This window comes from Lepidochelys kempii, chromosome 5 (assembly GCF_965140285.1).
Source record: "Lepidochelys kempii isolate rLepKem1 chromosome 5, rLepKem1.hap1, whole genome shotgun sequence".
In the NCBI taxonomy this organism is placed as follows: domain Eukaryota; kingdom Metazoa; phylum Chordata; order Testudines; family Cheloniidae; genus Lepidochelys; species Lepidochelys kempii.
The window spans coordinates 65,439,096-65,454,236 of NC_136384.1; the positions used below are offsets into that span (position 1 = coordinate 65,439,096).

Below are 15,141 nucleotides of genomic sequence, written 5' to 3' on the forward strand. Positions count from 1 at the left end.
ATCTGCCAAACAAACCCTCTTATTTACCAACTAGTAGTGGTCTTTGATAAAGGCCCATAAGAAAGGGTAAGTGGGTTTCTTTCCCCAGGATCCAGCGCAGGGTGGCAGGGGCTGTTGACACAAAAGTGTTCCTCCTCTGAATCCCAAAGGGTCAGTGTACCCATCATAGTACCAAGACACAGAAAGTACACAAACGCACATAGTTTAGGTAGAAGGAGGAGATGTAATTCATTATTGGTACTTCAAAGTTAAGCAGCAGCTTTGAAGCCAGCAAATAACATCTCATATGCATTTACAAAAAAAAACAGCATTATATACCAGATTTAAAAATAGATTTATTTCACAGCAGTTAAACAATATTTAAATAGAATAATTTGCATGTAAAAATTTAACACTAAAAAATTGTTGTTTACTAAGACATGTACACCTTATTTTAAGTTTTCTACAGATACACATCCTATTATTTTAAAGGTTTATTCAAGGTTGCAAGGCCTCGGCTGGATGTACTTTCTTCTATCAATGTGTTTGTATAGTCTTTCGTTGTGCATTTGTATTCAACAAAAATAATTAAATCCCTTTTTTGGAAAATAATTAGTGCAGAAGCACTTAGGAGTAACCTCAAAATAATGAGCTAGCACACATCTAACAAGTAAAACATTTTAAGAAAACAGATTTCATTTTCAAAATTTCCAGAGTGTATATTATGAGAGATGAATCTTTCTAAAAAAATGTAACAAGAATATTTTGACATCATCCTTTTGGATATAGTCTGAATTCAAATACTAAGGCACCCAGTTGAACAAATGTTTATTAATTACAAGTTTGTTAGTTTTCCTATAATGAAAACTATTCTTAAATATATTTGTAGGAAAAAAGTAAAGATTACAAATTTAATCACAATCACAATTTAAACTTTTAACCTAACTTGTACAAAATAGATTTAGAAAACAGAAGTGCCTGTTTTTTTTATTTCTTCCTACTCAAGAAACTACAGTATAAATTTACATCAATCAAACCTTAAATGTTGTTTAGTAGCCCAAAACATTGGCGCATATTATTCCTACCATTTTAAAGTAAACATTGACAGCTCCCTTTAACACACCCATTTACTATTTTGTTGTCCTAAAGTCTGTCTTCTTAGGGTGTACCGTTGCCTTTATAGGCAGTAACAATTATTCACCTTTTTTTGGTATTCCAGTTCGGCTTTTTATGTCCTCTTTCTTGTGTTCTACTGATAATATTGCAATTTGCTTAACTCAATGAATTGTAAGACATTTCCTCTATTTACAGTAGTTTTGATTGGGATACATTGTTGAAATATAAAATTTCCTCAGTTTGAATTAATGTTACACAAAATATCCACCAATATTTAAAATCATTTAAAGCTGTTTAAGATCTAAATCAAGTTCAGATAATGCTGCACTTGCAAATGAAGCTCTCTGACAGCTTATCTTTCAGTAGCTGTGTATATTCTTGGTTTCTTTTAAAGTTCCTGGTTTTCTCATAACAGTTTTACATGTGCACAGCAGACGCCATTTCAGTATCCTTTTGCAAAGTCGCAGAGCTGTCTGGTGGCGGTTTATATAAGCAGAATGCAATGACAGTAAAAAGGATAGTGATGACTTTACAAGCTGCACCTTTATGTGAAGAAAAGTGAAATTGTTTATTGTTGAAGATCAATTTTCAATAAATGTAGTTAATGTTATTTGACAGCGCTTATGAAAGCTTTACATTCAACTTGATGGCATCTCTGTCTCTTATGCCATAACTTTTGAACATCTCATTTGATCAATTTCAAAATTAGCTAGATATCAATGACTACAAAACTATTGACTTGGGGGGGAAAATCAGACAACCAAAAGGTGGGGGACATCTGGAGATCCTGTCATCTGTTCAGCACAGCCCAAGCTTCAAGCACCTCTGCAACTGTCTACAGATCAAACACCTGGCCCACAGCACCCATTAATTCCTATAACAATACCTGTCTCATCACTGTTCATCCTCCCAATAGAATTTAATATGTTGAGACTTGAATGACTTATCTCCCAAACAAATAATAATGGGCGGTGAGGGAGCATACAGAGCCTCAGACACAGAGGAATGTAAGGGGAAATGCAGGGATGTAATGATCTCCTGATGAGTGCAATGAATTTGGCCTATGGAAGCTATAAATGTGTGACTCCATAGTTCATAAGAGTGCCACAAAGGTATAAAGCAAAGAACTAAACATATTTACTTCTAAGTTAAGTCTTATGTAAACTTGGCTCCATACTATGGTACCCTTGATGGCAGAAAGCATGCTAACCCACATAGCTAATCGAAAGACCCTTAAAAACAGCAGGAGTCTTTCCATTGACTTCCAGGAGCTTTGGATCAGGTCCCTCATCTGCCCTCTGGTCCTCGCTTGCTGTGAGAACTTTAATACTCATTGGAATTCTGTTCTCCTCCTCCACTCCAGATTGTTCAAGACAATAAAATCTTCCCTTCTTGCTTTAACTACAGTGCCCCAGATTATGTCCATTCATTGGTTTCCTGTCACCTGTTGCACTGTACTGAAACTCATTCTCATTTAAGATGTTCTGAATAATCTTCCTGAATACACATCCTCCTCTCAAGTACACTCTTCACAGGTCTTTTGACTTCCTGCTCACCATGTTTTCCAATTCTTAGCTTCATGTCCTCATTCATCAAGTGTCCTCTATTTCCTCCCTCAGTTCCCTCCTTAAAGGTGATGTGCAAAGGGAAAACTATTGCGTCAATGCTTTTTCTTTCCTCACTCCTCTTGATGTACAATGTAATCCAGATCGCAATCCAAATCATGAAGCAGAGAGCTTCAAATATTAGAACAATGGGGCACACAAAGTTGGCCAGCTATTCAGGAGAGAAAGTTGTCTAACTTATTTAGAGATCAAAACTAACTTTAACTGGCCCACTCTCCCATGATACCAGTACTGTCAAGTCAGGCTTTGTTTCTCAGCTTTATGTATAAAACAGGTTTTCTAAAAAGTGAACTTTAGAAGCAATGGCATCTGGTCAATTAGGAAAATAAGATTAATTTATATTAATCTTTGCAGACAATTTTTCTAAGAAAAAAAGTCCATATTTGACACACTGGGGGGGGGGGGGGGGGGAAGCACCTGAACAGGGAAATTATCCCAGAGGAATGAGGTTTGATCTGGAAAAGAGGACCAGCAACCTGAGTCTGTAGCAAAATAAAAGAAAATTTCTTGAAGATACTGTTTCAATGGTACCTCACACCACTCAGGTTAAAAAATATAGACAGACTGAATAGGGATAAATGTCGAAGAAATTGTGGTGAAAGAGGAGATTTTATGCATCTATGGAGGGCATGTCCATTCATTAGAGAGTCCTGGGATATAATCCGTAATCAAATATTAAATGTTGGATATTTATTACCAAATGATCTGTTAGTACTCCTCCTGCAGCTCTCTAGTGGGAATGGTCACACTAGAAGAAATGAAAAATTATTCTGTCATCTGTTGGTAGCTGGTTGGCTATTAGTACCATCTCATTGGAAAAGAAAAAAGGCCAAACCATAGAGGAATGGTTTTTAAAAATGGGAGGTGGAAGTCACTGAGACACACAGATTAACACACTAATCATATTCCCAGCAAAATAGACAGAGAACTGATAGATATTTAGATATTTGGTTACTTTTTATTCAATACTCAAAATTTATTCACCTGCCAAAAAAAACCACATACTTTTTTTTACTTAACATTTGATAGATATGCCTGATCTAAATGTCATAATGATGGTAATACCTTGTTAAATAGGAAGATCTGATGTTTAAAGAGACATTGTATAGACAAGACTTAGCTGATGTAATGATGGTTTTGTTTCTGTCATTTATAGGGCAAGGATTTGTAAACTTGATAAAACTTCCTAAATAAAATCAATAGCTTAAAAAGAAAATGCTTGAAAGGTATTAAGGTTGGTGGGGAGGGTTTGGTTTTTTGTTTTTGTTTCTTTAATTTTCAAATATTGGTAGTTAAACTTAAACACCTAAATAGGTAGCCTCATTGCCAAAGGGGATGGTCACCTGCAGCTATCATTGAAGTCAAAAGGTATCTGAGTACCTTTAAAAAAATCAGATGAAAAGCTTTTAATTGAGAGGTGAAATGACTTTTAGTCAGAATCTTCAAAGGTCTATTTTTGTTCTTCTTTGGAACTCTCATTCAACTGCAATGCCAAACTAATACTGGGGAGAAAATATATGTATTTGTTAAAAGTTTAATTATAACTACAGGGTGAGAAAATGCCAATATTTATCTGATGCCTCTAAAAATCTTCCAGCTAAACTAGGGAAGTCAGCAAGAGGAAACCCCCTCCTGCCCCAAAAAAATGGGGGAAGGTGGAGGGCAACCACACAAATCCTACTATATTTCAGGCTCTTGTTCATCCATAAGGAAGCTATAAAGGGCACAAACCACCTAAGAAAAAAACTCCATTTCAGGTTACCTTTAAAAACCTAACTCTTCAAACAATCCCTCCTCATTTATTTTAATTGTCAAGAATCCCCACGAACTTCCTACCAAATTGTTGTCCTGTGTCTTGCCTGGTTTTTGACTGTCATGTCTTATGTAAATAGTAGTTCCTTCAGAAAATGAAACTTGTCTTATCTATTTGCAAAGTGCTGAGTACTATGTAAACTTATTACATAGTCTTATTAGACTAATTTTCTTACTCAGTTGTCACCTGGCAGTGAAATTCAAAATAGCTATGCCTTTTGCTATTAAAGATTTTAACACTCATTTGTGTAATGTACATATCAAATATGCAGTCACTTACTTATACCAATCAGCATGTAGGCCATTTTTGAGTTGTCATAGACCCAGCAGGCTCCTTTAATGTCACATTTATTAACATCCCACAGAGTGCAACTACTGTCTATTGCCACACCAAACAAAATTGGTCCAGGAATAGTGCCTAGAAGAGATAAGTGTACAAAGAGTCTTAACTGAATCAGCAGAATTCATAGAGTAAGATGGTGGGTCAAGTTGATAATTGAAGCATCAAGTGTGGTGTAGCTAAATTATAGAACCAGACATTCAAATCTCATCAGCTTGTTTTAGCCCTTTGGTCTTCTGAGATAGAGGACCATGCAACTTGCTGTACATTCTTGCAAAGAACACCTTAAAAACTAAGGTGCCATCTGCTCCGTGTGACTGCTAAAGATACTACAGTACTTTTTATAAGAACTGGAGTTTGTCCTAGTGTCCTTGATCAATATTTACTCTTTCCCATTGCAATATTGTGTGCTCATTTGTTGTCCCCTCCCACCCAAGAGGCGGCTATACGTTAGGGATCCAATATGTACAGATTTTAAGCCCTTTGAGGTATTTCATTCATTATGTAAATTAGTATTTTAATTAAACAATCAATCCTGACAGTGCTCATGTAGAAACATAAGCTATCCCCTTTCACATGATAGACGTGGACAGGGTTTTTGGAAACAGATTTTCCTAAGTGACAACAAACAGTACAATATATAACGGAACACTGTATCACACATGTACTCTCAATCACTCCAGTTCCAAATGATCTGGTGTATTGATCTTAAGAAATGTAGCTCAGTAAACAGTTACCTGGTGGGGGGGGAGGGAACCCCAATTCCTTGATGCTATTTTTACTAGCCATCTCCATTCTATCACATCTTTTCACTCCCCTATTCTCTGAGAATCACAGGGTTTTTGTTTTTGTTTTTTTTTTGGGGGGGGGGGGGAATTCCTTGGCAACAGTCTATTAGAAGTTATTAAAGATAATAACTGTCTGTTGGGGGCGGGGAGAAAAGTTAGCTGAGCTTGGCTGGAGCAGTTGTTGTGTCGGTTAAATTCTTATTTCATCTTATTCTAGGTAGCATTTCACATTTAGCTAGAGCTGGTAGCAGGAGCAATGTTATTTGGGAGGTGTTTTGGGAGGGGCTGGTCTAGTCAGGACATCTTTTTGGGATCAGAATGATGAAGGACCTGGATCCTAGGAGACATTGGGGGTGGCAGCCAGATGATGAAGCTTGCTCGAGTAGCCAATTTTTCTCCCCAAAATCTTTTTTTTTTTTTTTAGGACTCAAAAAGGAGTTGTGGATGGAACAGCCTATTCCCTCATTATTTTATCCATCAATTAGAACTAGTTTCCAACACACCAGTTTTGGTTCATTAACTCCCACTCCCACACTGTCTTATTTACCAGACATGATTTTAACACAGTCCTTGAATTATATTAGGTCTTTTTGTTTGCATTAATTTAGTTTTTCCATCTCCCTTTTGCAACTTTTCCCATCAACATTAATTTGAAAGGCTGTGACACTTTATGAACTTTCACTTACTTTTTACAGCTGAGTTTATAATTAAAGTAAATTTGTAGACTCAGTTATTACAACAGTCCCTGAGTACAACATCACATGGAAAGAGGCTATGCCTCCATGTCTCATGCCGGGTAGAGCGCCCCTCATCTTATCTCTCCTACCTCCAGTGTTGATGAGGTAAATGGGTTGGGACATTGACTTCCTGCCAGGGTCCTCATGCAAGCCTGGAGTATAGGGGAGCAATGCGCTCATACCCACCCTCAGGTTTGTAGAACTTGCTAGTACTTGGAGAGGTTCTTTGCTGTGTAATAGTTTGTAAAAGTTGCGTCTTCCACATTTAACCATACTCTGGCATGTCTCACTGTTTCTGCATTGACATCAATTACCCCCAAAAAATAATTTAATAAAGAAAATAGAAAGTCAGCAAAGACTATTTAAAAGGGGTTTGTAAATGAATGACTAAATTATGCAAATTATCTATCTGCCAGACTTCTAAAACATACATACATGCCCTTTAGAAATAAGGACACAAAACACTGCAGCAGGTTTCATATATTCTTTACCGTTTTACTTGTAACTTCTAAGGTGCTGCCATTTTCATCAGTGTTAAATTATGTAACAAACATGGCTAAAGGAACTCAATATCATCAAGTTAAGTGTTACAGAGTCACCAAATTTTTGACTGGTGGAGTCTTAAAATCCCTGAAAATTTTCAAAGAATGGAGTTGCATTTTTTTGGGGAGGAGTGGGGTTGCTTTTGTTAACAGGATGCAAGTTTAAATACTCTTCTTCTGCAGCTGGGATTCATTTCCTTTGGCATACCCGTTTAGCCTCTTTGCACAACTATTTATAGAGAAGACAGCATTAATGCTAAAAATGAGTAAAGTACCACATTTGAATTCCTATGATGAATTCTAAGCTATTTTGAGATTGAGTTTGGCCTGATCTTTCAGACAGAGAGACTGCAACAAATTCATTCATACATATGTTCTTTAAAATTAGTCAATCTGAGTATTTGAAAAGGAAGTCTCCCAATTAGACATTTTATGCTGGGACAGGTATTTAAGCAACAGATAATAGTCATACCTACTAATCGTAGAAACACTGACTGCACTCCCAGAGCAAATGAACGCTGTTTGTCTGGCACACACCTGCAAACAAAATTGCAGTTTAAGGGCTTTATCAAACATAAATTTACCTTAAACTGATGTTTTTCATCTTGGGGTTTTTTTTTTTTTTTTTTTTTTTTGGTAAGTTACACTTGGACTTTTGAAAAAGTCAGTCATTGACATTATCTATTAATACTTTTGGTCTATATCTGGACTCTAAACAACCTAAAAACTTTAAATAGAATTTACTTGACAGAAGAGACAAAAATCAACTTGCATAATATATCATTATGCATTATATACTATACTAGTTTTCTGCAATAAAGTACAGAGAGCTTTGGCAGGAGAAATCATCATAGTCCTTTTCTCAATGTGTTTACACAAGATAATCAAAGCAAGGGGTTCAGCTCAAGATCACACACATTACTTTTGTCCTGGTTAACCATTATGAAGTGGAGATGCGGCAGGGGACTATGCTTAAGTACATAGTATAGGGCAGCGTTTCCCAAACTTGGGATGCCGCTTGTTCAGGGAAAGCCCCTGGCTCGCCGGGCCGGTTTGTTTACCTGCCATGGCCACAGGTTCAGCCAATTGCGGCTCCCACTGGCTGCGGTTCGCTGCTCCAGGCCAATGGGGGCGGTGGGAATCGGCAGCTGGTACATCCCTTGGCCCGTGCTGCTTCCCACAGCCCCCATTGACCTGGAGCGGCAAACCGCGGCCAGTGGGAGCCACGATCGGCTGAACCTGCAGACGCGGCAGGTAAACAAACTGGCCCACCCCACCAGGGGCTTTCCCTGAACGAGCGGTGTCCCAAGTTTGGGAAACACTGGTATAGGGTTTTTTTTTAATGCTTAAATGTATAATCAGTAGATATTGCACTTATTTGTAGATTTTTGTCTTGCATCAGCATATTGCATTACATAAGGTAACACAAAAAGCAGCAGCAAGCATAATAAATAAACCATTTTAATTGAACCTTACTGCTAACAGTCCAGCATCCCAGTAAAATCTATATCACTGACGACTGAAAGGGACAGGCTTTGAGCAATCTCAAGTAATTTTTGAGAAGTATGATGCTACAAACACCAAATATTGCTTTCCCCTTATTCTCCCCAATCCAAACACAGCTGCCCTTTCTCTGCCTCCAGACTAACACAATCAAATTGTCAATGCAACTTCCATGTGGACTCACACTGGAGCATCAAGAACAGATGGTCAATGCAATGAAGCATGATAATACAGTGCAGTGTGTTTAAACCACTATCTCAGCTTTACAATAGTACTTTTTCTGGTATAAAAAGTTATTCTATAAGTAGGTGTGCTTTTAAAGTAACTTGTGAGCTTTAAATAGTAAAAATGTGAATGCACTGTTTCTAAATTTGGGCATGAGGCTTTAAAAGTTGTATAACGGGGATGCAATTATCATGCTCTGAATGTTATGACTTTTAGTAACATCCATATTGTAGCTCTGCATGGGTGAACAGCTGCTTTAACGAGATATTAATGAAGTCTCATTTCAATGGGAAGGTAAGCCCCACACATTTATAGGACTACATATTAATTTGGAATCTAGTGGGTCTCTAGCACAGTGTGTTCAGGATCAAAGACCATCTGAGTTTCAGAGACTGGCAAGACAACCGAGTTGTGGTTAACATGCACGTACCTGTCTTAGAATTTTATACTGCCACTCATCATCACAGAATTAGAGCACCTTCCACATAAAAATCAATAGCAACACAAAGTCCTCAGAGGATTTCTAGGAGTCTTTAGCATATCTCCCTTTATGGGATCAGGAGTCTGTTTGGGGTAGGGTAGGAAGACTGTGTGTATGGCAGGGATTTGGGAACAAGAAGGATGTTCAAATTCTGAGTGTCACTTATGGTGGAAGACTTTCTCAAAAGAGGAAGTCTTTGAAATGTGGGCCCAGTTTAGTTCAGAATCATACACTCCATCACCTTGTAGCTGGTGCTCAAGAGGGAAATTGGCCTATAACTAGAAGGGTCATCCACAGATTTTCCAGGCTTTAGGAGTGTTTCTCTCCACAAGCAGCGAATTTTACCAGTCTCCAGGATGTTGGTGAAATTTTGCATCAGTCAATTCCATGCCACTGAACCCAGCTTACATAGGAACTTGTGGTAGATGTCCTCTTTTTCCCACTGCTTTTCCCAGTTTCATGGCTGCAATGGCTGGATCAATCTCCTTCTTGTGAATAATCCAGACCACTGGGACAATGAAGCACATGTGAACACCTGCTAGAGTTGATGCCGGACTTGTCTGTAATACTGTTTATCCACTGGCTGTTCTGATGTCCACAAAAGTTTAGCAGCAATGGCATTGACTTTCAACTGCGACCTAGTGGCATGTGTGGGATTTGCAGCCCCCAGATGTCTCAACAGATTCCAGGCATGTTTGTTTGAGCCACAGTTTCCGTCTTGCTACATCCAGTGATACCAGGAGAGATTTTACAATTTCTGGGTCCCTACACACGTCATATTTTCAGAAGAGATCTTGGATCTCTAAAGTCCAGAAAGGAGTGTACAAAAGTGATTCTCAACCTTTTTGATACCAGGGAACAGCTTGCTAAACTATATCAGGGTGATCTCAGGGACCAGCACCAGTCCATGGACCAGTTGCTGAGAAACACCGGTGTACAATGAGTTGTCCATGGGAGTTGTTCTTCTTTGCAGGGGTGATTAGGTGCACAGTAAAATGGTCAAAAGTCTTCAGCATTGTGGGAATGTATCCTCTTTAGAAATGAACATCAGGTCAGGGCAGTATCCTCTGCCCCATCTTGCAGAGTGGAAAGTGACATACCGTTTCGCATCAAAAAGGTGGAGCATATCATTTGCCAATGCCCAGTGTGTCAGTTCTTCGTCTGCAACATTTTCTGCATAGATCCTATGCAGTTGGCAGAGCTGATGTATATATGTTAAGAACAGTAAGCTTGTCAATGTACACAGAGATTCCAGTTGTTTCATTGTACTCTGTAGGAGGTAGGACCAAATATTAATTGATCTCTTGCTTTATGTAGATTGCCAGCCCATATTTTGGGTGGTAATTGCTGGCTATAAGTTTATAGCTCTTGATGTTATAGCAATGGTCTTTTTCTTCATTTGCAATATGGGTCTCCTGGAGGGAGAGGATGTTGGTGCTGTTCGTCTTCAGCACTTTCTCCAGGAAGCCGCACATAGACTGTGAAAGGCCTTCAACATTCAATGGGCAGATCTCTACCCTAGAGCAATCTGCCTAGTACATTGGCCCTGAACGGGTAGGTGTATTTTGTTGGTCTTTCGATGGGGAAGTTGACAATCAACATTTGGTCACCAGTTTGATGACATAATAGGGTGGACAGCATGAATATCATCATCTTCCACTCCATCTTATCAATGAAGTATGTTGGCAACTCTTCAAAGTGGTTGATGCTTGGGTCTGGTATTTGAGTTATGCAATCTGGGTTGATTAGCTGGCTCAATGAGAAATATGTGAGAACTATGAGAAATAGTTCTGCTGGCTACAATTCTGCCATGCTGATTGAAGAGAATGAGGCTCATTTTGCTTCCTTTGCTTCAGTGGTGAAGTTCGGTACAGTTTGTGTGCTAGCAGAGGGACTCAGTGTCTTTTGTACTACTGGTACTCTAACTTCACTGGCAGTAGTTCGCCTGTGAAGCATACTATTTTTCTTGGTCAGTTTGGGAAGGAGGAGGAGAGGCCAAAGCATTGATGATAAAAGTCAACAGGTGATTTGTACTATTGTACCAACTCATCAGCACCTTGGCCTTGTATTTGGGTTACTTGTTCTAAGGAGATTTGAAAACTTAGGGAGTTCAGAAGTCTTTGGGGGAAAATCAATTTTGATTGCTCTCTATCCTGATAGGAAAAAAGGAAAGCAGGAAGGCTTTGATCTCTGCCTGGAAGAGGTGGTGATCAGCTCAGGAGAGAGGTATGCTGGTGATATCTCCAATATGCAGTCCTAGCTGGAAGACAGGATTCAACATACATACCATATATGGTTACATATATAGGTCAGAGACTACCTGAAAGAATCTGATGGGTTCTGTATAGGTCATGAGATCAAAGTACTACTGTATCATTGAGATTGTCCATGTGAACATTGAGATAATTGAAGACAAGTAATCTGGGGATTCCAATACCATACTGGGCCGCATATCTGAGAGTTCATCCAGGAAGTTGATGAGGTTTTCACCTGGAGGTCTGTAAACCAATATAATTCCTAAATTCCTTTTGCATCCTCACAGACCACATGAATGCACTTTTTGTTTCTGGTATGAAATGTCTTCACTATCGGAGGCTGGAGGGGAACAGGATTTACTCCACTTTCTCTTATCTGGTGCATTCTGGATACTGTCTTGGCTTGTAACGTACAGATGGGAAGATTAGCTGTGTTCAGATAGGGTTGGACGCGGCACTGAACCATGTCTCAGTGAGGCAGGAAAAGCCAGGTGCTTCATCAAAAATGAGATTATGGATGGTGTAAGGATAAACAGACTTTAGCTTTCCTCTCATATTGATGGAGTGTGATCTGCCCTTTAAAAAGGAACCTTGTGCTACAAGTAGTGCCACCAAGTGGAAAGGAAGCTATTTCTATTTTTATAAGAGAAAAGGTGTTGTGAAAAAGTAGAGAATCTACAGATGACAGTAATCTCTTCATCTAATGTTCAAAGGGCTTAACCTGCTTAAAACTGGTTATACACTACACGGTGATTATTAGAGTCTAGGGAGCAGCAGACGGAGGTGCAAAGCACTCCTTTATATATTTTGATTATAGAGCTGATCCTGTATAAAAAGAATAAAAACGACTTAAAATCTTTATTTTGCAAGTTGTCAGAATAGTTACATTCCTTGCCACTGGGAGCAACAACGTAGGTGACAGGTTTCAGAGTAACAGCTGTGTTAGTCTGTATTTGCAGAAAGAAAAGGAGGACTTGTGGCACCTTAGAGACTAACCAATTTATTTGAGCATAAGCTTTCGTGATCTACAGCTCACTTCATCGGATGCATGTAGGTGAGATATCTTTTACTGGATCAACTTCTGTTGGTAGAAGGTACAATCTTTTGAGCTACACAGAGCTCTTCTTCAGGTCTGGAGAAGAAAGCATGCTATGCTATGTTTATACTCTGCTGTGGAGCCAGGAATATGTTGTTGAAAAGTATGAAAACCAAATACCTGAGGATGGCCACAGTAGTTGGAGTAACAGCCATAAAAGTGAAAACAACAGCAAAAAAGAAAAAGCCCAGGAATACAGGCAAGAACGTGCATCGTGTTTGGCATTTCCCAGCCAGAGCCTCAAAAGGGACCTCTTCTGCGTCAAGTAATTTTTTTGGCATCCCAATACAGGAACAGTTTTGGTAAATCTACAAATAATGCACACAGCAAACAGTGTTATTTCAAAATATGTAAAATTGTAAATTATAGTAATTGATAGAGATTAAGTTGTGATCAGACATCCCACATTAACACATATTACTTATTTCAAGGACAGTGCATGACCTAGTGAACCCTTAATTTATTTTGTGATATTTTCAGCCATACTATCCTGGTTATTCCACCTACTTTTGAAATAACTATGCTCACTTACATTCCTCCAACTGTAAAGACTAACTCTCTCTCCACTTATTACTTTGCTTTCCTCCTGGGCTGGCAAGCTACCAAAAGAGGTCTCCTATTACCCGAACAGGAGTTACAAAATATCCCAAACAGAGTTCAGGGGTATTTAGACATTAAACCTTTTTTGCCAGACTAATTATTAGATTAGATTAAATTTAAATTTCCCCTTTTATTATTAATTAGGCATTACTTCATTTTGCACTAAATATAAGCTCAAGGAGAGACTAAGTAAACTGAGAACACTTGATTTATACACAAACTCCAGTTTAAAAAAAAAACATGAAAAGTTGAATATTCTGCTGGTGTCCCTCAATTTATCAGTGGATAGTTTCAAGCACTTTACAGAAAAAAGTAAAGCTGAGAATAAACAACCCAAAATGGAAGAGTCCTGTACTCCCATAAATATACCTTCTTGTTACAAGTTATTCAAAATTCTGAAAGTATGAATGCTTTTTTGTCTGGACACTTTTCATGTGCTAGTCCTAATTTCTAAATAACCTTAACAGTTGCCTTAACAAACCCTTATTCCTAAATTACAATTGTCTGGTTATAACCTGGAAGGTTTCCCACATATACACACTTTATCCAGCAAGATTCTCAAAGAGCCACTTGTTCTGTCAGCATTGGCTGATTTAGTATTAATATTTTCAATAAAATTCCTGATCAAACCTCTCCTCTTCCACTAATTAATTATATCCGTATAATTCCCAAGGGTACATTAGAGAAGAAGGATGGCCTTTTATGGTTAAGGCACTGCACTGGGACTCAGAATATCTGGGTTCACTTCCCAGCTCTGCCAAAAACTTCCCCCAATTTGTATTTTCTATTTGGACTGTAAGTCAAAAACAGTCTCTTATCTGCTTATATAGTGCAATGGGGTACTAAGCTCAGTTGGCACCTCCAGGCCATATTTTAAAGATAATGATAGTATCACATATGGCACTTGAAGGATAGCATTATTGCAATAAAAAGAACGAGGAGTACTTGTGGCACCTTAGAGACTAACAAATTTATTTGAGCATAAGCTTTCGTGGGCTAAAACCCACTTCATCGGATACATGCAGTGGAAAATACAGTAGGAAGAGATATATATCACAGAGAACATGAAAAAATGGGTGTTGCCATACACACTATAACGAGAGTGATCAATTAAGGTGAGCTATTATCAGCAGGAGAAAAAAACCTTTCGTAGTGATAAGCAGTGGTTACCTTCTTCTCCAGTGTTGTGCCTGTTCAGCTTTTGTCCTGTTTCAACTTAATCTAAATATCTTGTCTTTGTTCAAGTACAATACTCACTAAATTACTTTCATATTTCTCAGTCTCTACTTCCATATTCTCCACTCATTAGCAACAGAAGGGACTAGAAACTGTAGAATGCTCTTTCTAATTCTTCAGAAGAATGTTGGTAAATTCCTATTCTCCCTATTCTTCAGAAGAATGTTGGTAAATTCCAGTGCGGTCAACTATGAATTATACTTTATATAGCACTATTATTGGGCATAGTGCATGACTTAAATGAAGGAAGGCAAAGCCTCTGAAAAACTTGCAATCTAAATACACAGAGTGTTTGTGTAGGGGAGGGGTGAATAGTGAGGGAAAGGTAGGATACAGAAGCAAAGGTAGTGGGCGTGTGTGTTTGGCACACACTATTTTTAAGACCTTTTCCCCCACTTCCTTTTCATACTTTGTGGAGAGAGGAGGGTGCGGTGAATGGTGTTTGTTTAAAATATGTTTGTTACAAATACAAGCTAAACTGAAGGATCTGAGGGAAGCAGGTGAATTAGTGATGCCCTTGGCATAGAAATGGGTGGAGCTATTAGGAGATACAGATATGGCTTCTTGGCTCACAAGCTGCATTTGCTCCAGCATAAGTTTCAGTAGCCTATAGATGGAAGAAGTAGTTGACAGAATGTGAAAATTATAATAAAATACACTGTGCTAACTGCATAACTCTAAAACACAGAAAACATGTAATGTAAAAAGAATTGTACACTCTTCTTTTGGAACAAAATGGAGAACAGATATAGAAAAGAAAAGAGAATTTGTACTTTATGAAGATGAGATGGGATCCAGCCTTGTCA

The 15,141-nt window shown here is 38.4% G+C and overlaps 1 protein-coding gene across 3 annotated transcripts in view; it reads right to left on the reverse strand.

Annotated features, from left to right (window-relative positions):
* Nucleotides 1-323: 323 nt before the first annotated feature.
* SLCO4C1 (solute carrier organic anion transporter family member 4C1) overlaps nucleotides 324-15,141 on the reverse strand; it is a 101,240-nt gene continuing 86,422 nt past the window's right edge. For all 3 annotated transcript variants that reach the window (XM_073344597.1, XM_073344598.1, XM_073344596.2), the window contains 4 exons: nucleotides 12,620-12,807; nucleotides 7,412-7,476; nucleotides 4,813-4,950; nucleotides 324-1,637 (listed from right to left, as the gene is read on the reverse strand). In XM_073344597.1, the coding sequence (XP_073200698.1) occupies nucleotides 1,513-1,637; nucleotides 4,813-4,950; nucleotides 7,412-7,476; nucleotides 12,620-12,807 (516 nt within the window). In that variant the 3' untranslated portion in view covers nucleotides 324-1,512. The remainder of the gene's footprint in view (nucleotides 1,638-4,812; nucleotides 4,951-7,411; nucleotides 7,477-12,619; nucleotides 12,808-15,141) is intronic.